This window comes from Spea bombifrons, chromosome 9 (genome assembly GCF_027358695.1).
Source record: "Spea bombifrons isolate aSpeBom1 chromosome 9, aSpeBom1.2.pri, whole genome shotgun sequence".
Lineage (NCBI taxonomy): Eukaryota > Metazoa > Chordata > Amphibia > Anura > Pelobatidae > Spea > Spea bombifrons.
The window spans coordinates 906,785-933,091 of record NC_071095.1 but is presented as its reverse complement, the minus strand read 5'-3'; the positions used below and the strand labels follow the sequence as shown (position 1 = coordinate 933,091).

The 26,307-nt window shown below is 41.4% G+C and overlaps 2 protein-coding genes across 4 annotated transcripts; one reads left to right on the top strand and one right to left on the bottom strand.

The window, feature by feature from the left end:
- The first annotated feature begins 68 nt into the window (after positions 1-68).
- On the top strand, positions 69-8,817 carry MOK (MOK protein kinase). Of its 2 annotated transcripts, none has more exons than XM_053475599.1 (12): positions 69-290; positions 1,048-1,162; positions 2,158-2,247; positions 3,441-3,511; positions 4,354-4,432; positions 4,734-4,782; positions 5,062-5,240; positions 5,716-5,817; positions 6,157-6,330; positions 6,925-7,033; positions 8,218-8,415; positions 8,723-8,817. In XM_053475599.1, the coding sequence occupies exons 1-12, from the start codon at positions 233-235 to the stop codon at positions 8,801-8,803; spliced, it is 1,305 nt and encodes a 434-aa protein (XP_053331574.1). In that variant the 5' UTR covers positions 69-232; the 3' UTR covers positions 8,804-8,817. The 2 variants fall into 2 exon arrangements, with proteins under 2 accessions (XP_053331574.1, XP_053331573.1); XM_053475598.1 differs by having other exon boundaries at positions 6,925-7,057.
- A 1,919-nt stretch (positions 8,818-10,736) lies between these two features.
- On the bottom strand, positions 10,737-23,932 carry WDR20 (WD repeat domain 20). 2 transcript variants are annotated; one of them, XM_053475592.1, is made up of 4 exons: positions 23,663-23,932; positions 17,666-17,848; positions 15,795-17,072; positions 10,737-11,035 (listed from the first exon to the last, which is right to left on the bottom strand). In XM_053475592.1, the coding sequence occupies exons 1-4, from the start codon at positions 23,909-23,911 to the stop codon at positions 10,982-10,984; spliced, it is 1,764 nt and encodes a 587-aa protein (XP_053331567.1). In that variant the 5' UTR covers positions 23,912-23,932; the 3' UTR covers positions 10,737-10,981. The 2 variants fall into 2 exon arrangements, with proteins under 2 accessions (XP_053331567.1, XP_053331568.1); XM_053475593.1 differs by lacking the exons at positions 15,795-17,072; positions 17,666-17,848.
- Positions 23,933-26,307: the final 2,375 nt, after the last annotated feature.

The window sequence follows — 26,307 nt, the reverse complement described above, 5'->3', positions numbered from 1 at the left end:
AGCAATATTTTTTCTTTAATTATCTCTGTTTAACCTCATCCCGGCGTTTCTTTTTAGCGCAATCGGAGCGGCGTTGAGCTTGCTTAATGTGCGTAATACTGCGTATGACGTCAACGCGCCGGTTGTCATGGCGGCAGACTGCAGACCAGGGAAGGAAGGTGTGAAGGCTTTCTCGGTTACCTAGGAGACTTGAATACAGTATGGCTACCTGACAGCACAGCCCGTGGAGCCGATGGGGAGAGATGTCAGTGCTCTGCTGACCACCGACCTGTATTGTCACACAATGAACAGTAAGTACAGGCTGCAAGCGGACCCCAGCAATAATTCACATTACACCCAGCCATATTCAGGAATGGCACTTTATGATTCCATTCCTATACTATAGAGTGCCTTATTAACTCTACACCCCCATGGACAGAACCCCCTGGAAATATGTGGGTTTCTCAACAGAGAAATAAGGGGTCTGGGCCTAAAATGAAATAAAGTTAATGACTTCGCTTAGTTGCAATATGCAACAGGAAATAATTATATATTATAATAAATATTTATATATATATATATTATAATAAATATATATTATAATAATATATATATTATTATAAATATATAAATATACAAATTGCAGTTACAAATACACAATGACACGTTGGTTTTATTTCTTGTCGCACCTGCAAGTATTTCTAGTTGATTAGTGATAATAGGAAGATGATGAATCACAACATCATAATCCCTTCACTCCGCCACGCACCACACTTCCGCTTATAGACATATCTGCTGAGAAATACTTTGAGATGAAATAAAATATGAAAGCACCTGGTAAGCCAGCCATGGGCCACGAGCCATGAGTACATTCCCATCGCCACCTTTACGTAATAGTTATTTTAAATATCTTTATATATATTTTTTTATTTTTATTTATTTGTTTATTTTTTGGATGTAATGAGAAAATTAAGGGAAAACAAAAACTCTCGAAAAATCAGGTTTAAAAATGATACAAATGAACGCTGAAATAGCTTGTGAATCATTTCGTTCTGTCTCATTCCCTAGGATATAAAATAATAAGTAAGATCGGGGAAGGGACTTTTTCTGAAGTTTTGAAGACTCAGAGTTTGAAAGATGGGAATTTCTACGCGTGTAAAAAGATGAAACAGCATTATAAAAGGTAGGTGGCCCATCACACGTCGTTAGAACTAAAACCAGGGCTTAGAGGTTACCCAAGGAAGTTTTACCTTACAGGGTGGCAGATAAATGGAACAGCCTCCTGGCAGAAGTGGTAGAGGTTAATACAATGAGGGAATTTAAACATACACAGAATAGGAATAAAGACCAAAAACAATGGGCAGACTAGACGGGCTGATTTGTTCTTATCTGCCATCCAATTCTATGTTTTGGGACAAATCAACCAATTAAATCTATTCTTAACTTATTTCTCCAGAAATGTGGTTTGTATCGGGGTGGGGGGGATGGGAGATCATGTTATACATCATGCGACACCAGCCGTAATATTTATGATATATTCATAGTTACAAGGAGGTGAATAAACAGTAAAAGAGTAGTTTATTTTTTAAATTATTATTTATTTATAATAATAATTTATTATGATTTATTATTATTTTTTGTTTTGTATAGCGCCATCATATTCCATAGTGCTGTACCACGGGTAAACAGAACTTGACAACTAGTGTAGCATAACTTTTAGACTTACAGAAACAAAAGGTGAGGAGGACCCTGCGCACAGGAGCTTGCAATCTAGAGATATCATCAAATACAAAAATATTACCGGAAAAAGCTAAGTATAAACAAAACTGGACAAGAATAGATATTGCGCCAGTTTAACCCTTTTCGCGGAATATTTTAATCTTTGCTGATGTTTACGTGGATGTCGAAGTTAGAAAGTAGCTATTGTAAAGTGAGGCTGTCCAGATCCATCGCCAGGAGCCGGCGTGCGATTAACCAGTTGGTTTGGGTGTTTTATTAACAGTGTTAATGTTTGAGTGTTGGTTGCTATGACCTGATCTGTACTGATCTTTCCTTATCTTCCTTATCCTTCTCTCAGCCCGATGATTGCTGACGTGAAATGGCTCTTTAAATGTTATTAAATCAGCGTGTTGTTGTCGCTGCTCACCTGTATGTGTAACTATTCCTATTGCGTTACAGCACAGAACAGGTTAACAACCTGCGCGAAGTCCAAGCACTGAGGCGCCTGAGTCCTCATCCAAATATACTAATATTATATGAGGTTGTCTTGTAAGTAATCATTTTTACATACATTTACATACCTTTACTCTTTAGTCTATATGCAGTTAGTTGTATTTTTTTAAATGAGTGTTTTGGCCTCTTGCTGAACTTATTTCTGCGTTCTGAGCTCTCGTAGATCTCTGTTAGAAGTCTATGTCTTATTGTATCGGGATAGATCCTAGAATCCAAACCTTTAATGCTCAGATGCACTGTCCATCTGCCCCCCCAAGTTGGAGAGATCCGAGTATATAACAGAAATCCATCAGATACGGGTGGAGGGATCATAAAAAGGGGAGGGGGGTACTCAAGCAGGAACAAATTTAAATAGCAGACAACCCCGTGGCGCACCGAGCGCTAGGCAGCTGGATACTTATAAGCGGCTTGATCATACTGCACAGAATAGTCAATCAGCGCCTGTGAACACATGTAGGTGATTACTAGACCCGGGCGCCGGCGAAGTCTTCGTGTTCGTCTTCAGGGGGGGGGATCTTCGTCTTCTACGTTTCGGGCGAATATTCGTGTACGTTCTTTGTATTTGTTCTTTGTATTTGTTCTTCGGATTCGTTTTCTGCTGCTTTTCTAGCCTACCTTAAGTCTTCCGTAGTATAGCAGGGGTTAATACGGGAATCCACGTATTATTTTTCTCACGCTATTAGTTTGTTTCGGGTTAGAGTGACTGTTAGCGCTATTAGCTTTTTCTCCCTTGTGGATTGCGGTATTAACCCCTGCTATTCTACGGAAGACGTACGATAGGCTGGAGGCGGCGGGGGGGGGACCTGGGAGATTAGCTAGGAGATAATTTAGGGATTTTGTCTTAACTAATAGACTAGCGCAGTATATATACGAAGACTGTGAAGCGATGATTCTTCGTGTTGTGCGTCCTCGTCTACGTTTACCGGCCGCTATATTCGTTTGTTCATTATTCGGTTTGATGAATGAAAACGCAATAGTTCAACGAAACACTGCATCTTCTCATTGACCAACACGACTTATATCTGTTTTCCTCACTATATGCTTAAAAGAAACCTTTTTCCCCTCCGTGGGGAAACTAGGTATATAGAATACAGAACAATTAGGTATTTCTAACAGACTTTACAGCTAGATAAGTGGTTATTTATGAGCGACTTGGTGATCGTCATCATGTGTTTGTGTTTTGGTAACTATTGGAAAATGTTTCAAAAATGTACAACTTTTTCTTACAGTGACAGAAAATCCGAGTGCCTCGCGCTAATATGTGAACTGATGGATATGAATATTTACGAGCTGATCAAGGGTAAGCAGATGATCGTTACATGAATTTAAGCCACGAGTGCCAGCGGCCGGATACCGTCCTGTAAACATCAGCTAAAACATATCCCTGGCACAAGATCCCTCCTCGCTGGGCTATAGACACTTGCCAACGATTAACACCCAGGTGGTAACATCAGACGATTTAAATCATTCAATCTGAGAAGAAAGAATTGTATCTTACTTATTATTATTCATACAAATAATTTTATAATATTTTATGATTATCATCATTTATTTATATAGCACCAACAATCTATGAAGCACCTCTTACAATACATATAGTAGGGGTATGACTAAAGTAGAATTGACGGACTAAGACATTAGTAAAAGGGGGGTAAAGAGGGCCTGGCTCAGAAGCTTACAATCTAGAGGGGATGGGAAGAAACATAAGGTAGGGGGAAAGGGGAGAGAAAGTGTGGGGGTTTTATTAGTAGAAGATACGTTCTAGCTGAATGGGTCGTAGGCTGAAGAAGTGGGTTTTGAGGTTTTTCTTGAATATTGAGAGAAGGTGAAGGCTGGAGGGTAGGGGGGAGGGAGTCCCAATGTTGTGGGGAGCATGAACGTTTATGAACGTGTTACCTGGCTGCTCGGTAAAGGTTTTCCCTTCTGAGACTGATGGCAGAGAGATAACTTTGGAAGGGCAACATTTACGGTCACAAACAGCAACGAGGTGTGGATCACAAGGACCATGAGGTCTCGTTGAGCTCGGTGTCAGGGACGGGGCTGAGGACGTGTCCCAAAAACTAGCAGACTGTGTCATTTCTAATCTCTTTCTTACTTTGCAAAAAGAATACGGACTCAACTTTAATGTCTTCCACGAGACAGGAAGAAGACAACCGTTACCTGAAAATAAAATAAGAAATTACATGTACCAGCTTTGCAAATCCCTTGAGCACATCCACAGGTAGGTTAAACCCCGTAGCGTGCGTTTCTGCACAGGTTCATCAGCTTCCCCCCACTGAGGTGACCACAACAGCGTCTTCCCTGATGTTTTATAACCAAATTCTCCGTACGGATAGATTTAGACATCCAGTAAAACATTGTTCTAGGGCTGGTTCATGGGCTACAACCATCAGTAAAGCCAATGGTTCTCCTCCATTATGCCCCCTACACCCGGTGTGCAGCCCTTCACAATACAATCATTGTGCCGGTGACTACAGGCCACCACCGGTTTACAATTCATTCTAAATGTGTTTTTCCGGTAGAAATGGGATCTTCCACAGAGATGTGAAACCAGAAAATATTCTGATTAAGGTAAGAAACATCAGCCTTTAATTCATCCAAAAACAATGCAGGGTGTTATTACGCAGAAGCGTAGCCTCTGGGTTCAGAGAGATTTATCCCTCCCCATGAACCTTCCGACAAGGAAGGTATTTGAGCAGAAGCTCTGAAATGTGCCTAGAATACAAATATTTTATTAGTGGTATATTCATAACGGAACGTAGCTTTTACTCATCGTGTATTTGTTGCCTTCGAGAGGTAGAACCCTGTCCTGTTGAAAGATGTTAATGGTTCCTTTTTTTTTTTCTACAGCAAGACATCCTAAAACTTGGAGATTTTGGGTCTTGCCGTAGCGTGTTTTCCAAGCAGCCGTTCACAGAATATATTTCAACCCGATGGTACCGGGCCCCCGAATGTCTTCTGACCGATGGCTATTATACTTACAAGATGGATATTTGGAGCGCGGGCTGTGTTTTCTTTGAAATCACCAGGTAACCACTAAAACGCATACATGTACTTCAAAAATATGCAACTATGCAGGTAAGCAAGTCAAGACAGGTGGCACGAAACCCAAATTCCCACTTATTACCTTGATTAATAATTACCCTAAGCTAATGGAAAGCAAACAGCGCGGCTTGAGGTTTTGGAAAGAAAAATAATAATCATTGTGGGCGAGTGAGGTTGCCTCGTGCGAATGCTGATATACAGTTGAAGAAAAAGACTTTTGAGGTCTTGAAAGCTATTGTGACCTCCTGTCCAGTGGTGGATCCCAGAACTGATCTGTAAAGAGCTGTAGGGGACAGAAGAAACATTATAAAGAAAGTGCCTCTTCCCGCTATATCACATAGATCAGTGATATAAGCACTAAAGACATCTAGTGCAAACCACCTGTATATATAGCGTGTGCGTGCGTGCGTGCGTGCGTGCGCGGTACCGACAAAGTAATCATTTGTAAAATACTTTTAGTCTTCGACCGCTCTTCCCTGGATCGAACGAGCTAGACCAGATATCCAAAATTCATGATGTCCTGGGTACGCCAGCTCCTCTTGTGCTGAGAAAGTTCAAACAGTAAGTTTTCTCTTCTTTGCTACTCTTTGCAATACTCACTATTTAATAACATGTAATATTTTATTATTGAATGTTAGGATGTTGTGAATCCAGTTGTCCAAAAGGAGTCCTCCTGAAGGCTGCCAACAAAGCAGGATTTTATAGTCATGCTTAGTAGATTTATTAGCGATGAATCGCTGATTCATAAAAAAAAATCTAAACCTCCCAAAGAACACAAATAACATTTAAACGCCCAGTTTTTCAGATTCCTCTTAATATTCCACTACAGTTATATTATTTATATATTAATACATATATTTTTTAAATGATAATATATATATTTTTTTTATTTTAATGCAGGTCAAGAGCAATGAGTTTTGATTTCCCGCACAAGAAAGGCGCAGGCATCGCAAAGCTGCTACCCAGTATTTCCGCAGAGGGTTTATCCTTAATGTGTGCGATGCTGGAGTATGATCCGGACCAGAGAATAAGTGCCAAGGAAGCTCTGCAGCATTCCTACTTTACAGAATGCAGGTACATCCGTGTCTTTACAACATGCTACACACATGTCCAAAATAAATAACCACCGAATAGCTTAATGAAGTCTGGCACAAAACGTCTTAAAAAATACTACGAAAAGGCAGAGCCCTCAAACGGATAATTGATAAAGAAATATCTAGAACATATGCTAACTTGGCTCCTCGCTTCTTAAACCCTCCAAAATGATATAGCCAAACGACGAATAAGATAATGATCCTGTTTTGTCTTCAACCCCAAAGAAAACCAAGTTAAGAGTTTAAATGTTACAAAGGGATTTATTCACTAAGCATGTGAGCGCTATGAAGAACTGAAGGGCCCCTCAGTAACTTCTACAATAAGGGCTGAGTTGCCCCCCATAATGCATACTTAACGCAGTTTAATGATATTCAGTGGGGCCAGCTCAGCCCTATTGCAGCAGCAGATAAGCATGGGGGGTCCGACATAATGTATACATTCTGTTCACGGTCCCAGCAAGCCGTGTTTGATGAATACTCCAGAGTGTCCGTTACGGCATGAGAAAAATGGAGTAGACCTAAAGTAATATCCCTGCAGTATGATCTCCATATTTACCCCCATTTCCAATTTTAGAACTTTAGAAACACAAACCCTGCATCGTAAACTAAGAATAGCAGAGCAATCAAAGACCGCCGACTCCACCAACTATCTGCTGCGGATCGCAGGCCGGGGCCGGAGGCAGGTAAACGTTCGCACCCACGGCACAGTAAGTTCCTATACCAGAGGCTGCATCACCTCTACCCGAAAGGCTAACAAGGTTATTGATATGAGGGCCGCAGCTGGAAGCCCCTCGGTTTTGCACGGTAACGTCTGAGTATAGCTCATTGGGGGTCTCCGTTGTAATGCATCAAATGATTACTTTTGCCGCAGCGCCTCCTTCTTTTTGCCCCTATAAGTCAAATACCTCTAGGAATGTTCTAGATTAAGCATTCTTGCCATTCCAGGGAAGCTTAAAGTAACATAAAACACAGACAGTCATTCTCAATATGCAGGGGATGTAATAATATTAAAGGGATTCAGCAAAGTGCAAGAAGGACGTGTATTTCAACGAAGGAGCTGTTAAAAGCTCACAGAGTAAAAATAAGAGAGCCGGAGGCACAGACGTAACATAAAGAAGCTTTACTTGCCTGAGTGGGTACTATAGAAGTGGAATAAGTATATAGTATATAGTATAAGTGGAACAGCCATCTGATACCCCAAAAATGTTGGGGTATTAAATCCTTTCATGAATGTGTACTACCCCTCCTAATGACAGAAGCTTCTTACCACTTAACCATGATTATATTTTGGGGTGAATGCATACAAATTATATATTAATTGTAAGCTCTCTTTTAATACCACTTCATAGGTATATATTTTACATTTTATATATAATTTCGTTCATAGGTTAGGCACCAATGATCCAAAAACCCAATTTAATTTCCGCACATACAGTAATAGCCAACATACAGTTTATTTTTTGAGCTGGGGCTGCAAAGGTTTTTTTTTTTTAAAATAAAATAAAAATTATATCTAGTGTGAAAAAGTACAGGGAACTTAATTTTTATATTTTGTCAGTTTATTTTTGATTTTACTTCATGTTTATGGAGATCCTTTTGTGTCTTGATAGACCTTTTTTATGAGTCAGTACCCCTTATGATGTCATAGTTTTTTTTTTTCTAACAAGGTAGAAAAAATGTAATCAATGGCGCGTGTTGATAGCAGGGAATCAGATTAGCCTTGGATAAGGATCATGGGATCAAAGTGATCAGATTATTCAAATTTGACAGAAGTTAGTATTTGGTGTGGAGGGATTTTGGGGAGATTTTAAACACAGAATTTAAAATGAAAGCAGCACAAGATTTCATCCTAAATTTACCTTCAAAGCTAGCGCTGAAGATCCTACCGGAACCGGTTACTCGGCATCACGGACCTACCTTTCCAACGGAGCTGCCAAAGCTTCACGTGTCTGAATTGGGCAAAACCCTGACCTATCCGGCACTCAAGTTCCAGTCTGTGTTTCCAACCCCTGCACATAACGGAAAACTCCCACTTATACCAAGTATCAAGTACTTTGATGCCAAGGTAAACCCTTTCACCATGTCTTACTCAACAACGCCATCTTGATGTCTTGTTTGCCTGTGGCCAGGGCCGGATTTCCAGCTAAGCCGCCATCTTTATGGTTGCCACTGGAAGCAAAGACGTCAGGCTTTACCAGTAACCCTGTCTATTGAGAACAATCTCCTACTTATCTATATACTATCCACTTTACGTACATACCTACAAGAGACCCAGCCGACCGATATACAAATCCGGCCATGCGTGCATGTCATTTCTATGTGTTGATAACGGAGCGGCCCGTCCATATTCTGATTGTATGTTCTATTCACAGTTTGAAAACCAGCACCATATGAAAACCACGTTGAAGCCATACCAGTTACCCTCCATTGACCGAAAAGGCGGCGGGATCTGACTCAGTAGCAGTATTTTTACTCCAATGAAGAATTCAGTCCTGCCTTTACTACAGGAAATCAAAAACAATGCAGAAAAACCCCTCCCCCCCAAACAAAAAATGCTGTTTCTTACATCCTCTTTTTTTTGTTGTCTGTTGCACTTTATATTTTTAACAGTTATAAATGTACATGTTTTTGTTTTTACAATAATATAGGTATAATCCACAGCGGTCAGGAGAAACTATGTTGTCTGTATTTTATATTAAACGGTTTCTTATACAGTTTTACACCGCTTTCCTTAAACATTCTTACCTTCTGACATTTGTCGTCTTCTTCAAAAGACCTTTTCAAGGCGTGCACCTTTCGAAATTCTGCTTTTTACATATAAAATAATCCCTGAAAGTCTAAAATGAATCCTTTATATGCTATCATTTCTGCATAAAGTGTTCTAACCCAAATTCTAAGAGCCTCGGTGAGACTGGTAATAGTAAGTTGTCATTACAATGGAGGATGTGTACAGCTTTTCATGGTATATTTTAATTTAGGAAAACTTCTTCAATGCAGATGCAGGATTAAAATAAAAAAAAAAAAAAAAAAAAAAAAAAAAACACTAAACAGAACTGGACATATATTTAAATATTTAAAACAGATGTTGTGGAATGTTCACAATTACTTATTTACAACAAAAAGAAAACTAGATAAATAATTTGGGATGTCACCTGAATACTGTCAGATAGATCATACTAAATTGATGACTTTTTTCCCCTTTTTTATACTACAGACTGGGGAAATTGGTTTTATAACAAGCCAGCAAATCAAAACAACTCAAACCAAATAGACTAATTCAATGGGTATTTAATGTCTAAATGATTTAATACAATGCTATTGACCATTTTTGTTTCGCGGTACTGTGGACGTAAATCGTGAAGAGGTCGTGGGAAGACGCACATAATGTATACACTTTACCCAGGAGTTTAGAAATGCTTCCTTGTCTGCTAGTCATGTAGTGCTGGCAAAGCTCTTTTAAAATAAAATGTAAAGTCTGTCAACTAAAATTTATATATATTATATATTTATAAAAAAAAACCAAGGGTTGAATATTTAACTTTATTGCAAAATATTAAAACAATTTTTTATTTAGTCTGCTTGTTTTTTTACAGCAGGTCACTAGCTAATGATTTGAGTATTAATACCCTTAAAATTCTAATTGGGGGAAATTATATATATATGCACGTATTTAGCAGGTTTGTATACATTAGAATTCTGATCTGACCAATTAAAACAAAGACTGCGTATGCAACACTTTTAATATTATTTTGTTTTTAATTAGAAATCACTATTTTCATATAATGAAAATGACTAGTGTAATGATCCAAATTCCCTCATCCCACAATTGAATTACATTATTTACACATATATTACAGCGCAATTAGAAACCACAATATTAAAATAAATGTTTAATAGATACAAAAGATAATTCTCTCCACGACAGTTTCCTTTTTTTTTCTGGGAAATTTTTATACCCATTTAAAATGAAATTCTCTAATAGCATTTAAGTGCAACATTTTTTTTATATTAAAAAAAAAAAAAAATTCAAAATAAAAATTTCCAAAAAAAAAATTGCAGCTTCCATCTTCCTGAATTTCAAGCCATGAAAATAATGACTCTTGTCAAGTGCATTCCAGGCGCCCTCCTACCATCGCAGGTTAAAACAAAATCAGTGCAATACACACAATGGTGAATTCAATTCTTAATAACCATCTAAAATTACTGGGAATTTTTCAATAACCATACTTTATTTTACACTATATATTTATAAAGATTAAATTACATTAAACTTGAAAGGTATAAAGCAAAAAAAAAAAAAAAAAAGGAATGAAATTACTAATTCCACCATAACGTCTAGAGGAAATATTTTGTATTTTTTTGTGTTTTTTTTTTTTTTTTTAAACCTTTTATTTTATTTTTATGGAACTCTTAGTTGATCAGCCAAAATTCTTAAATAAAAACGTATTTTCCCAATGTTATTTTTGACAAATATACTGTGATTTGTGTTTTTTTCTCATTTTGTTTACTTTAACAGAATTCCAAAATTTACGTTCTGATATTTGTACTATGTTGTTCTGTGGCTGAAGGACAGCTCCTGGTTCATCTGTCATTCTGGTCTTGTGTATGTTCTGCTAGCAGTAGTGTGATGGCTATACTACAGTTCCACTTGGAGAATTGGCTTGGTTTTGGGATGATAATAAACCCTGCAAACAAAGCATCTTTTATTAAACAGAAACATTAGATTTCATAAAAAGACAATGTAAACAGATAGATTTTTGTATCTATTACTAGTTAGTAATATGCTGTGCGTACATCCACACACTATATGGACAAGAGAGTTTTGGGGCACCTAACCATTACACCAACAGGGACTTGTTTGACATCGCCAGTGGGGTAACTACAGGGGTCGCAACAGTCGCAACTGCAAGTGCGCCGCCCGCACAACCCGTGTAACCACTTGTTCCTGTCTCTCTCAGTACCACTTCAAAATTGTTCAGAAAGAGCCCTCCCGACCTGGACGACATCACGTGACCCCACGATGACCCCTGTGCAAACAGCGGAAACCAAAGCTGCAGAAGAGGCGGAAGTATGCGTGTGTGCATGGATGTGAAAGTGTCTGTAAGATGGAGTGTGTTAGCATGTGTAAATTTGTGTCTGTTTACATGTGTGCCAGTGTATGTTGGAGGTGGACAAGGGGCCATGATGGCACATGCAGGCTATTTGGGGGGCATTGACAAGCTGGAGCAAAAATGGCACGTGCAGGCTATTTGGAGGCAAAGGAGGTACGCACAAGCTGTTTTCGGAAAAGGTGTTACTGCGGGACATGTTTGAAGAAGTTGGGGGGCCCCCCCCCGAGGCAATTTTTACACTCACATTCTAAATACATACACATTAATATGTAGTCGGTCCCCCCCATTGCAGCTATAATGGCTTCCACTCTTCTGGAAAGGTCTTCTACAAGACTGTGGACAGTTAATCCCAAAGGTGTTTGATGGTGTTGAGATGAGGGCAAGCACATCATTTAATAAATACCAAGAAAATGTGGACAGTGCTCTGCTTCTAACTTTGAGGGAACGGTTCAGGGAAGACCCTTTTCTATTCCAGCCCCATTGAACATGTTTTGGATGAAATGGAACAGAGATTGAGTGGGGCCTTCTCGCCCAACATCATTGCCTAACCTCACAAATGCTCTACTGGATGAATGCACAATCATTTCCACAGAAACGCTCAAAAATCTTGTGGAAAGCCTTCCCAGAAGAGTGGAAGCGGGGGCTAACTACATATTAATGTCTATATAGTTAGAATGTGAGGTCATCAAAGTCCCTGTTGGCCTAATGGTAAGGTGTCCCAACACTTTTGTCCATATAGTGTATGTACGCATTCATACACACGGTATGAATACAACAGAAACATATATGAATACATTTTGTGGATTTTCAGCTGATCAGCATCTGTGCCCCACAGCAAAACGTTAACTAAAACAATAGCTACGCGTACTGACACACAAACCAGTTTTAAGATATCAAGGTGGTACTAGAGTTTTCTTTCGACCCACTATCCATCAGAAGTACCCACCCTCAGCTTCTACAACAAGATGCTCTGATCTAACGGCCAGTCTGTAGTTCTAGCGGCACATCTCCCTTTGTCTCTTCCATGCATTGATGTAACAGTTATACAGAAGGGGTCTACTGACGTAGCCTTGGGTTGTACAGAATTGCCAATAACCCTGCCAAGACCAACTTGAATTTAATGGACTATTTCTTCCTACAAATCGGCCACTAACGAATACAATTAAGTCCCAAGGGTTTGTGATCACCAGAGATGCTCTACTTTCCACTGAGTTTTAACGCAAGCTAGGATTTGAGTCAATAAGACAGATTGTTAAGTCAGGTACGTATTTCAACTCAACAGCTTGCCTTCTCAGGGGAGCAAGACCAGAACCTGACCAATATAAAGCCTTTTCACCAGCTGCTGTTGTGTAATACAGTCTCAAACTCGACAGACTTATACCCATGTTTTTAGAGTTTGCTTTGTTGGGAGCAGCAGTTACTTTTGCAACTTAATTGACAACTTGGACTTTATTGAACTGATTTGCTCTTTCCTTTGTTATTCTCGCTTGTAAATTCCAGAAACCATTTTCTAAAAATAAAAAATAAAACGCTGGGACATAAACCTGCACGCATCTAACTTATAACACTTTATATAGTGCATAAAAATAGACCTTTTGCCAATTTAAAGGTCATGCCTAACACTCTACCACACCAAATACGGGCAAATGCCATTTTATGGACATCAAGCAAGTTACCTTGTCCATTAAATGTACTTTCACAACTAAACTAACATTTTCTCAAGCAATGACTATCGCAGAGGCAAACACACAGCACATCTTGTATCGGAAACATTGAGCGCAGCCATCTTTTTAACATTTCCCAATAACCTATTTAGCAACATCGTAGCGACATAAAATAACATGTTCAAACATACATTTCTCAATCGGGTAATACGGAAGTAAGGGATCATTTAATGGGCAGTTTGTCTCTTGAATGTGTTGCTAAAAGTTGGTTGGAAAGAGAAACAGGACGGCTATCTGAAGGAACCCATAAACTGCCGCCAACCTATTCCACGCATGTATTTTGAGAGAGGAGGCGAAGGCAGGCAGTAGTCAGAGAGGAACTGCCCGGTACACATGGAAAGGGAAGATGCCCATTTGGGCAAATATAGACCATCAAGGAGTAAGAGTGAAACCATGAAGGATTGTGACATTAAGTGATGATGTACTTTTATTGCATAAAGATGGGTGGGAAGGTTTGCTAAACTTATGTTATACTACCCAATTACGTACAGTCAGCAAATTCACCATCTCTAGATCGCATGAAGAATTCTGTGTTTTGCCATCAAATCCATCGACAGCATGGGGTTTTTTAACTGTTACTCCACATCTGATAGGACAACGACCTTGGAGAAGTTTAAGGGGGCCGAGAATGATAGCACAGGGGAGTCAAAGGGGCAATCATCGTTAGAATACAGTTGGGAATACCAATCCGACGGAAAAGCAGGCAACAATAACTAGTTGCCATAGAAACTAGGGACAACGTTACAAAACGCCTGTGTGTTTATGCGACTAAACCTACAAAAGGGGGAAAATAAGCTGCACTGCAAAGGTGTATTTTCCTAAGATTTCCCATCAGTAACCATTTATTTAGCGGATTGTTACCAAATGCGCGTTGGCATTTCACAAACAGGTCGCTACTTGGGGGGGGGGTGAAGCTCCTGGCCAGACCTGAATGGCTCGGGGGACAAAAGTAGAATCTAGTACCAGAATGGATTTTAAATATCGGGACCCAAGTGCAGTTTAGACCTGGCAAACAAAACAAAAACACTTTTAGTACGTTCACGTGCATTTCAATACAAAATGTTTCCACATCGACGGGAACACCGTGGCCAAGAAAAGATATTTATGAAAACACTTACCTTCCCACAATCTCCACTCAGAAAAAACTACATGTGCACCGTTTTTTGGTACTGCATACCCATCTCTCAGAAACATTTGAAATTTTAGAGGGTTTTTTTTTTTAATTAATAAGTTAAAATATTTATATTACGTGACTGCAATTTGCCAACAAGAAATAGATCAAATGGAAGAGCCATTACAATTGTCTACATTAAAAAAATAATTAAAAAGCACATCGTAAATTAACAGAAAATTTTAATTTAATCAAAACCTGAAAGGAAATAAAATGTGTAATATGTTGTATTTTTAATTGATGTTTTAAGTTGAATTATCTAATATTGCAGTTATTAAGCATGCATGCAATATATTTAAAAAATGTGATAATATACTAAGGAAAAATAGTGGTTTAAAATAGTAATATTAATTATACTGGAGCCAAAGTAGGATAAGGTACAGGTATTGATCCTTCTAATTTATTAGAACACCCATGCAGCAGAAAGACATTTCAGATTCACTTGATGACCTTCAGCTTTAGGCCAACTTAACACTTCAAGTCTACACTCCAAAACCCAGCAACTTCAAAAGGCCCGGCCGACGGAAAATTCAGAGTAATGTATCTCAGTCACGCCTGTTTTAGAATTTAAATTCTCTGCTTAAAAGCCATACTGGTTAAAAGCAGTTTTTTACTAAAAGAAAAGAAAAAAAATGCTTCGGATATTCGGTTATATTTGACAATTTTGAAAACACTGGTGTAAGCCAGAATTTTATAGATATAGATTTTTTTTTTTAAGGTGCTTAAGAGATTTTAAAAACAGGGGAAGTTTGTATGTACGGAGAAAAAAAAAAAAAAAAACAATAAAAAAAGTTACACATTGAGAATACTAAAGGTGTCAAGGTAACCGTTTTATTTACAGAAATACAGATCTTATTAGATTAGAATAAACCTTACGTCCAAGGTAAGTTCTCTTCTATATTGACTCAATATATATACCGTATATATATATATAGATACACTTTTTCTTCTTCAATACGTTAACAAGTGCTTCCAAGTAGATGATGGGGGCCACCACCGATTCCCATGCTCTGTTGGCCTCACTAACATTTAGGATTAAAGTTCAAGCTGACGAGACACCAAATTTACCTGCACAATTTTTGTGTTTTTTTTTTTTTTTGTCTTCTTCTCGCAGGGGAAAACACATCTCTACAATTTACAACGAACAGTGCTTCTGGTAAATTCACTTTTTTTTTTTCTTTGGTTGGCACAATAGGCTTCAGTATTACATGTGATTCTCCCCACCAAAAAGTACTGTATATACCGTGTCAAAATTTCAAATGATTCAAAACAGTATGACATGCAGTAACCAAAATATGCCTCAAAAAACAAAAAAAAAAAGGAACAAAAGAAATAAAAAATAAAAATTCTACATTGAATGGAGAGAAATGTCAGCGCTTTCCCAGATCAAACTATTCAAGTTTTAATTCTGAACTCAGCATTAAGGATTAAAACTTACCACTTTACCAGGCCTTGCCCATGTGCAAATAAATCCTTCCTGACAAGCAGTGACTATACAGTCTTCAAGAAAAATAAGCACAGTCAGTCTTTCATGTGCTATCTTTTTACAGATAAGAGGCTCTAACAAAGGAACATCTTCCATCCTGGGACAAAGAGGCGTCCCCAAAGTTTTAGCGGGGTCCGTTTTGTTTTTAGTAACTACGTTCAGTTTGTCGCTGCTCTTGCTAGATATGTGTCCCATACTGTGGTTTCGCTTGTGGTCTTTGTCGTGGTGCCTTTCCTTGCGATCGTGAATGGACAGGGTGGCAAATTTGCTCACTCCGGAGGCAATGGCACTATCCACGCTGCTTTTGCTGCCGGTGTTGGACACGGCCGAGTGGGGGAGGCTGTTGGACCTGGGGAGAGGGGGAGGTACGGAACTGCCCGGTGTCGTGATACTGTTGCCGTTACTTCCTGGATTCGGACCTCCGCCACTGGCGGGTGGACTTGTTGCGTTCATGACGTTCGTATGTGTCCTTGTTCTTGAAAGCGGCTGATGAGGAAAGAGGATATCTTCTGTAAGGTCCCATAAACACAGCTGCGTGTCTTGGCCCACCGAGCCAAATCTATAGGTCACGCTAACGGGGCGACTGTCCGTCGAATTCCTTTTTGACAATCTTGACTGCGTACTATTTGCTCTGTCTCTTCCAAAACTGATGAGCTCTTGGAAATCTTCATCGCTTCCACTAAATTCCATAGGGTCGGTCTCTTCTACACTAGTGGTATTCGGATCAAATGCCACAACGCTGACCCACGATTTATGCCCCTGGCCTCGGGCTATTACACGACAGTCAAGAAACGACCAGACAGTTACTAAATCATCCTCTCCGCCCGTCACAATATATTTGCCATCAGGGCTCCAACACACGCATAGCAGGCCACCAAAATAGCTTTTCATAGTACCGTGCAACTCCACCGAATCAAAGTTAAACACACGAAGGAAGCCATCTTGGCTCGCACACGCCAAGAACTTCCCATCGGGCGAAAACGCAAACTCATTGAGTGCTCCCTCTCCAACGGTCCATTTCAACAGAGGGTTTCGTGTCGACTTGCTCTTGCAGGTATGAACCGCAAAGTTTTCTCCTTGTTTGAGTAGCTGGTAGTGCGGAGCCGTAGTGCCACATGTGTGTTCCACGTTATACAAGTACATGTTTCCACTGGAATGAGCTACTAGAAAGAGACTCTCGGAGCCTGGAACCCATTTTACGCAGGTTACTCGAGATTTGTCTATCAGTCTCTGTTAAAATACAAGACGAGAGAAGCACGACTGTTAGGGTATCCAAACAATAACAATTTAGAAATTGTTCCCTATGTTATTTGGCAAGTTAGATTTAACATTGGGTAAGATTAACACACCAGGCTGTAAAGATGGACAATGACCTCAAGCAAACATCTTTGTAAAGTTTCTACGGGGTCTGCTGAATCATCTTCACCATTCGGTGAACAGGAGAAAGGACCTGCAGAATTTGGCACATAATGCCGGGGTGGAGGATCAGGGCCACTAAACACTCAGTGGACACATATGGGAGAGAGTACGTGTGACTAGTATGTAGACACATCTACCTGCTATCGACCCTGCCGATCTAGGAGCACCTTCCAGACACAGGTTGGTGCAAGAGTCCAGAATGACATATCCGAGAAGTTAACCATAGAAGGAAAAATACATTGAAGCTGGTTCAGCTCCTGCTTGCCCTACTCCACTTGTGATAAGCTGGGCCCAAGACCACACGCGCTCTAATTAGGATCAGCCGATAACGCACTTAATCTGAGGTCGCATCCCTTCAATGCCAGATTCCGTACCCATCCGCTCGAGTCGAGATTTGAACGTACCTCTTCATTGAATAACTTGCTGGTTTCCTTTTTAATGGGGTCTATAAGCTGAACCTGGCCGGCAGAGAATCCCACCAGCAGGGAGACGCTCTCCGCGGTGGCGGTGAGATGATTGAAATCATGGCAAGTAGGCTGCGTTCCTTTGTATATCCGCTTGTCTATAGGTTTGCTCAAATCAGCTGCCTAAAGAAGAAAAAAAGACAAAGAACTATAAGCCCCTTTAAAATAGCCCTAGTTTAATAACATAATGTAACAATGTTTGTATGTGCAGAAGCACTAGTTTCATAATATGTGTTCTTTCTACCAACATAAGACCAAGTTTACCTGGACAGCAATCACCAGAAATTACAAATGAAACATCCATTGTTTAAGCGAACAGCATTGTTTAAGCCATCACAGGAGTATAATACGGGAGAAGCTGCCTCTCAGCGTCCAATAACCGCCTCCATCTTGATTTTATCCGCCTGGGCGTAAAGATATCTACATGCGGATGACGGCTGGTTTTAGCCAACAGGTTTTCTACCCGTGCCGACACCAAGTCATCTCGCAGTGAATGGCAGACATTGCGCCACTCTTCTGAGGACAGAAAGCATACATTGACCATTTCCTCCCCGGCTGTTGTCACACTATGACTCCCATGAAATCAGGCTTCTAATCATACGGCAGCCGAAGCCAATCTCCATCTCCATGGCCTCCTCAGACTGCTCCGGTAGCATAATCCAGAAGGCATAACAGCAGCATCAGTCTGCCGAAGCCGACACTTTGTGTGAACTCTCAAGGTCAGTTCTGCAGCATGTGGGTATTGCTATGGAGATTAGCCCGCAGCGGGGCGTAAAAACCATAAGCCCTCGAGTCCCGCATACAGCAGCAGATCCAGCCTTACACGGAGAGAGAGTACGTTTAAAAACGGGTAACATTATTAGCAATTGGGTATTTGCATCCGCTAATAGAAAGTACAGCACTGCGAGAACGTATTCATCGGCACGGAAGGGGTGTTCGTTGTGGAGAAGTTCTGTCCAGGTGAAGGATCGCTGCGTTAGCGCGAGCTGCACGATTAAACTAAATTAAAGATCAGTACTCGCGACATCTCGGTGTGCTTTAATATGCCTATTAATAGGTGTGTGGGGTTTACACCTAGGTGACGGACCCAAGCAGCAATCTCCCAAAGCAGATCTGAAGAGTATGCTTCACTTACTCCATAATCTCCTGATTCTCCTCGGTCCCTGACCCTTGTTGTCGTTAATGCTTTGTGTAAACTGACAGGAGAGGGAAGAGATGAAATCCACTGCCTGGCGGACTTTAATCGGATTGCAGATCAAGGGGAACCAACTGTCAGCATTCCTACTTTGTGAAGCGAGCGGGTATTAGCGGTAGATCCATCACTCCGGCAAATATCAAGCGCACAGCACTTTATTCTTTACCATAAACACACACACATAGACACACATACACACACAGACACATATACATACACACAGCACTTTATTCTTTACAATGAACACACATATACATAAATGCGCGCACGCGCACACATTCATTTATACAATATTAACTACCGAAGTCCCTGGCATTATTTCACAGTTACTGCACCGGGACGGGGTTATATGCCCCGTTCATAGTCTGAAGGTTTCAAAGCTTTTAGTCGCAGGGTATGCCCTCCTTGCTCATTTTTAAACGTTTCCGTGCTTACAGCATCACCTCGAGAAGATGGTAAACGTCCTTTACACGCGTATGGTAGAAAGGCTAGGAAGTGTGAATAAATGACATTAAAAAGGACATCCTATATCCAGAAGCACATTTGGTCAGAACTACCTGCATTTCGCGGTGTAGTTAGCGAGGGATTTAGTGATATTTTGCTAACCTACGGATAGAGATTCTAGAATAGTTTATTGACACAGATTTACTGTTTACATACACACTGACTTTTAGGGCTGTAGAATGCTGTGGTGCGCTCCAGGGTGTCAGGTTGCCAGGGGCGACAAAAAATCACTTCCTGGCACCTAGAAGGGGGTACACGCAGTACTGGTCCCCCAAATTTGTCAACCCTGCTCACAACCACGAAACTGAGTTACTATAGGAATAGCTACACAAAAAAAGAGACAGTCTTGAATTTAAAGACTTTATATAGGTCTTTCTAGCTTTTAAAAGGGTTTCCATGACACCTGACGCTACGAGCACCCAACGCGGAAACCAGGCCTGCATGGCCAGGGCCGGACAAAGCCAAGTACAAGCGAGGACCTAAATTACTCCATTGCAGCCTTCAAAAGGTTTTTCTTTTCTCTCCTACTCGATGCAGGCGGGAGACGTTACACAGAAATCAGCGCTCTGATCCTCGCTGTCTGCGGTTCTTGTGGTAATTGTTACATTTTTTTTTCTCTCATTTTGATCAAAAGCACATGTTAGCTGACAGTTACGAGTAACACGAAAACAGTAACTTGACAAGTGCCAGGTGCAACAGACAGGGAGAAGATCTGGAACACACGCGCACCGGATCGGCGGCGGCCACGTGTGGCTCATACATTTTAGCCGCGGATGCTAAATGTCCAGACATACAACCGATTAAACCCACGGGGTTCTTGAGAACATGGATAGGGCTGCGCTAAACACGGCATTGCCTGGATGGTGTCTGAAGATGTGAACAATTAAAGTAAGCTTCATAGAATAGGTAGTCACTCCAGCCATCTGCATTTGCCCCTTTTACCCCACCACCCAGCTCTGGCATTGGCTCAGGAAGCACCACATGTGTGCAAAGTCCTCCTAATGGCTTCAATGAGAGCTCTTTCCTGCCACTGGCTGCTTCAAGCGCCCAATTGGTGGCAAGAAGATCAAGACAGATTGAGATCCGTGGTAAAGCGGATTAGTATTTCTGAATCAAATCCCCCGTTCTGATATTCTTAGAACTCCACAACCTTCCACAGGTACGACGATAACGGGGAGCGGTACTCACGCAGACGCCAATATCAGCGAGGGCGGCGACACTCATCGCATTTATTACATAGTACATATTACTTTGTACATAGAACAATTATCTGCTTCGATACAGAGTATTCTATCACAAGGGTTTTGTGAAAGCTTACAAATCAGCAGACTGGCTTTTAGAGTGGTTCCAGTTTATTTCTTTGGGGAGGAGGGCAAAATAATTCCTACATATTACGCTGGCCCCCCAAATAGTATTCTTCTGCCCCTCCTATCGTCAGAATCCGGAATTCTTTCATGCTACAGTCAGCTGCTCATATAGGTTTTTCTTGGAAACTAAACAATATAATTAGAAGCCATACAACACGAACTGAACAATAAAACAGGCTGCTACGGTCCGCGCGGCGCACATACGGAGCCTTAGCTAACAGGAGGTCCCTCTAAAGGCTGTGCGGCGCGGAGCGCTACGGTCTGCAGGCGTGCACCGCACACACCCAGCTTTACAGACACCTTTAATATACCGAGCAAGCAGCGTTACGGAAACACACAGAAGCCAGGAAAACCAAACTCACGCTGCATCCCATTATATATTATATATACATACACACCGAGCAAGGAATGGTGATATACCGACTGAGAATCACATGTAATAAATCAACAGAAGAATAAGCGCAGGTACACTGACCAGGTCGTTCATACATTTCGACAGACACCATGCAGGGTTTCTAGGCTGCTCTGACCTTCGCATATTATTGCCAATGAAGAAATGTAATTGAAGTCTTTAAGAATATAATGCAGGTATATCTTATTCTGCAGGAACGCCGCCTTTGCATGTTCATGGTGTGGCGGAAAGTTCTGCCCCCTCTAAACGTCCCTAAAAAGTATCAATGATTCAGCCATCGCTCTCCTCCACTTAGCAACTGATGTGAAACCACAGACGGGTCCAGGTTTCCCTGGTACTGGACTGGCGGCAGCGATGGTCATATGTAAAGCAGGCTAGAAACCCCAGCGCAGATCAGTAAGAATTGGCTTCCAAGAACTGCGAGCGCAACGGAGTTAAGGAATCCAACATCTAACTAGAGAAGGGCTCGGCAAATTTGCTGCGCACACGAGATAAGAGCTGCCATGTTACTGCTACGGGATCACAACGATGCGTCACGTGAGCCGAGCCCCACCCCCACCCCGGGAAGCAAATAAAATAAAATGAGAGCCGGCTCTGTGTGACCAACAGAATGCAAATTGGGGTTGCCATGGAGATGTCACGCCTGGACTTTATAAGACTTTTTTGTAAAGAGTAATTGTAGTAAAAGTAATGTCACAGAATGTTCTACGGCCCCTATGGTAATAAGAGCCAGCGGCTTGTCCTTACTTTACCTTTCCACATTACCCCCGCTTCTACCTCTATAACATGTCACATGATGTCACACGCTAAATACCGCTGGTTTATTTTATTGCTGATGCTTTGTAACCTTGTAATACTTTGAAAACCTGACACTGTATATGAGCTCATGTGCGTTATTACACCTTCCATGACATCATGCTCACAAACCACCTTGTGGTTTCACCCCAATCTTCTGAAGAACGGTTATGACAAAAGAGCGTTTCCTGCTGCATCTTTACTACTAAAGGAATTAAGGTTTACGGGTGCAAAGACCACAAAAATACGCTGCGAAAGACATGAATGTACCCCGTGACTCCAACCTACCCTACGGGGTGAGCGGGTCACTAATCAACAGCAGATTGCAGCGACGCGACGGCATAGGTGGACATCACAGCATTCAATAACGTTAACTTTACAAGAAGACTCAAGAGGGAACCCTATACAGCGGCTGAAGATAAAAGGAAGTCACCTACATCACTTTGTTTTTTTAGGGATAACTTTTTCATACAATCATCGCTGTAAAGAAAAACATGCGCCAACTACCCAGCGAAAAGGCCAGCCACTGCCTTACAACCGTACGATGTGGTCAATGGACTCATCCAGCCCTACGATCCCGTACTATATCCCATAATATACGAGTGACAGCTATCAATGTAACCGTGCAGCTGCAGCATCAGTGTAGTTACACTACAGCCATAGCGCCGTGGTCCATCATGATCTGACCAGGTAAATTGCATACGGTCCGGGTGCTGTTGCATTTAACCCGTCCTGTGCCCATAGCTTTGGGGGGACACAAATTTGGATTCCGTACGTTAAGGGCCACATCTGACAGATTACCCAGAATCCTCACCGCGGGGGGTTTGTAATCTAACTAAAATAGCACTTGGAACAGAAATAAACCGATGCCACAGAATCAGCTGATCGGTTCCAAAATCAGGGGGTCGCTGCTGTTCTGCAACATACTCCACATCTCTGCAGATGTTTTGCCCCCCATGCTGTAAGAATCAACACCGCAACTTGCTTCCATAGATACAGCAATCACGCTGCTCCCCATCACTACATCGTAGGAATTAGTTACTCGCCACCCCGGCCCGCCAGCACCGCAGCCACCCCGGCCCGCCAGCACCGCAGCCACCCCGGCCCGCCAGCACCGCAGCCACCCCGGCATCTTGCTGTCAGGGTCTTGCTGTCAGGGTAGCAAGAATTGTAGCTACCGGGGTGCCATACAGCGAGCACCCAAAAAGCATAGAGCACCACAGCGCCTGGGTCAGCAGATACTGATCAGTAAATGCTGCTGCCTAATGACGCTTGCAGTTAGAGGCAGCTGACTCGGCAGCCATTCCGGTAGCGTCCTGTCAGCAGTGTGCAGATACTCTGACCCCACAGCCTCAGGGTCATACAACGACGCAGACGTGACAGCAGCCCAACACCCCTGCGATCCACTAACACATCGCAACGTGACTGTGCAGAAGCCGAAATTAATCACCCTCCACGGTGGGCAGCTGAGGCCCAGTACCCTCCGAGCCCTTCGCACGGGGCGATGTCACCAGCCCCGCAGGAAGGAGGTGTCAGACCTGTAGCAGGTGACACGGGCCCGCCCCGCTCACCCTCTGCCCCGGCCTATCTCCCCCGCCCCAGGCCACCATCCTCCGCCAAACCCCGGGTGTGGGTGACACAAGCACCCTGACTTCCAACGTTACCTTCCTGACGCCTTTGTAGATATAGAAATACAGCTCTCGGCCCACATTGAAACAGATCCGGTCCCCGTTACCAGACTGGTCGTTCACGTTAACGAAAGAAACCTTGACCGGATTGGAACCTTGCGAATTAAACGGCACCCGGTTGGGGCGGCTATATTCAGAGTGAGAGAGGAGCTTATAGAGGCCTTCCCGGGTGGTGAACTGGGTCTTAATTTCGTTCATTTCCTTCCCTCCTCCCTCCGCCGCCATCTTGGAAAGCAGCTCTCATCCTGCCAAATACCCGGATCTCACTCTGTGCGCATGCGCTAGATTAGCTGCCAAACCCTCGACGGGAGGGGGGTTCTCTTACTAGACGGTCGAACCCTGTCTCCCGGTGGGCACGGCTTATCGTGGCGTCACCCACACTAGTGCGCATGCGCTCTGACTGTCCTGTTGACGGGATTCCACAGCCTTGCTAGCGCCCTCTATCGGTTGCAGACCGGCAGTGAATGTTTCCAACAGGCAGCGCGACTAAGAAAAACAAAGAACGCCAATAGCACTATCATAGAGAACAAATGCAAAAATCTATACATTTTCCCAAAACTGATTATTTCTCTTCCGGTACTGGAAATAAAGGATCATGTCTATCAAACAGAGTAAAGTACTAAATTAGGGAAAAGAAACACCATAAAACAGATAGAATGTGTCTGTAATCTCAATATCTTGGATTCTGGTGGCAGGTGACCTTTTGTGCGTTGGCCAAAATACAGTACTTTAGTGTTATGGTTATTTCATGTATTTATTTGTAGCTATGGATTTACACGCTAGCAAATTGGGCTTTTTATGCTTAATATGGCTACCTTTTATGTCATTGATGCTGCCGAGTACGTTGGGATTGAACATGTCGGACGTGTCCCTGTTTTTAACCCGGAAAAGGGTTTTTGTTACATCACAATCATTATTAGATGAGTTAATAACAATTTCTTATCTGTAACATTGTTATTGCAGACAGTCGAAATGTGCTTGGGATTATTATCACATCTAAAACAACAGAGGTTACCGTGGCAACAAAGACAGACATATATACAACAAGTAGGCAACATAAAAGAAATGTAGTTGGAATAGACAGCAGGAATGAAGCCATTATTGTCATATTTAATTTAGCTCAGTCTTTTTCTAGGATCTCCCTGCCCCAAATGTGTCTCGGTCTTTGATGGTTTTAAGGGTCCCTTGATATTTGATGGAACCTGTGTCACAGACGCACCACCTATAGATATAGATGCAAAACTGTATAGCTATTCAGAATGTTATGATCACTTTGTTATTGGGAAAATGGAGATTTAGGACACTTGTTTTGCATGTAACGACCACACCTAGGAATCCATGTCTGGTGACTGACTTGGGGTTTGGCCCATCAGTACCATGGACAGCGACCACAACCAGAGAGCCATTTGTACTGGCCAAGACAACCATATCTCACGTCTGTAACTCTCAAGTGCCTAAAGCTCTAGGAAGATTGACCTAGATCAAATAATGTATGTAATGCAACAACATTTATGATGGTTATATAGAGAAATTATAACACAAAGTGGTAACACTGCAATAATTAGCAAGGGCATCTCATTGATGATGTCAAAGTGATTGCATCCCTTCCCACTTTGAACCACAACTGCCTTTTTACCTTAAATATTTGCCTTGTAGCACTTGTTTCTACACTGTGTGAATGAATGAAGTGAATGAACAGATTGTAGTTTAATTACTACAACCTGTATTTTCATAAAATTCCACTGATTTCTCAATCTGATCAATAAAAGCACCATATTTAAAATGTATACCGTTTACAAGTCTGAAAGGAGTGCAACGTGTTGCTATAATTCTCCTTTTACCCTTAAAAATGTATTAAAGGGTTTGGGGGTCCCTGTGTGTGTGAGTGAGTATGATCTGGCTATTCTCTTTCTAAATGCTTCCAGGGCAGCCTCTGTCTGCTGAATCCTGGGATTAGATTTTTGGAGATGACAATATTTGAGCACAATGTGTCGCAATTTGTACCTTAACCTAAAGCTGGCGCCAAATATAAAGACGCCTATCTGGCTGAATTTATCCAATTTCTGTATTATTCTTTAATTCTGCAAACTAAGATCTCTCTCAAGACGGGGAAAGGGAAAATACTTAACATATTAAATACTGGAGAGATCTCGCTAGCTTTAGTGCATCTAGGATGATGTGCTTCTAGGATAAAACACAAAAGAAACAAAAAAACAAATTAAATAAATAGAAAGACACAAACTAGGTAGATATTTTGCGTTGTTACTGTAATCAAATATATTTCTTTATTTTAGAACATACTGATCACAAATTTAAATTATTAGCTAGTAATAATATTTATAATAATATACACAGGGTTGGCACATGTGAAATTCCCATATTGAACAGTTAGATGTATATGATCCATTTATCCAACTACCAAACGGAAGAAAATAAGTCACTTCAATTGCAAATCTCCTTGGGAGATGTATAAAGCGTACAAAATCCAGAAACAGGTATTCATGTCTATAAAGCAGGGTAACGGCGCTACTGAAATAAAAATAAATAGCTATCCCAATAAATAGACATAAATAAAATTGGCTGTTCGACAAGAAAATGAAGCAAAGAAAAGAAAACTTGGA

Coding starts and splice junctions, on each gene's coding strand:
- MOK (XM_053475598.1), top strand. CDS start 233: ATGGGGAGAGATGTCAGTGCTCTGCTGACCACCGACCTGTATTGTCAC. Junction 291..1,047: donor GTATTGTCACACAATGAACA/GTAAGTACAGGC, acceptor CTCATTCCCTAG/GATATAAAATAATAAGTAAG. Junction 5,241..5,715: donor GTTTTCTTTGAAATCACCAG/GTAACCACTAAA, acceptor AAATACTTTTAG/TCTTCGACCGCTCTTCCCTG.
- WDR20 (XM_053475592.1), bottom strand. CDS start 23,911: ATGGCGGCGGAGGGAGGAGGGAAGGAAATGAACGAAATTAAGACCCAG. Junction 17,849..23,662: donor TCTACAAAGGCGTCAGGAAG/GTAACGTTGGAA, acceptor TTTCTTCTTTAG/GCAGCTGATTTGAGCAAACC. Junction 17,073..17,665: donor GCAAGTTATTCAATGAAGAG/GTACGTTCAAAT, acceptor GTATTTTAACAG/AGACTGATAGACAAATCTCG.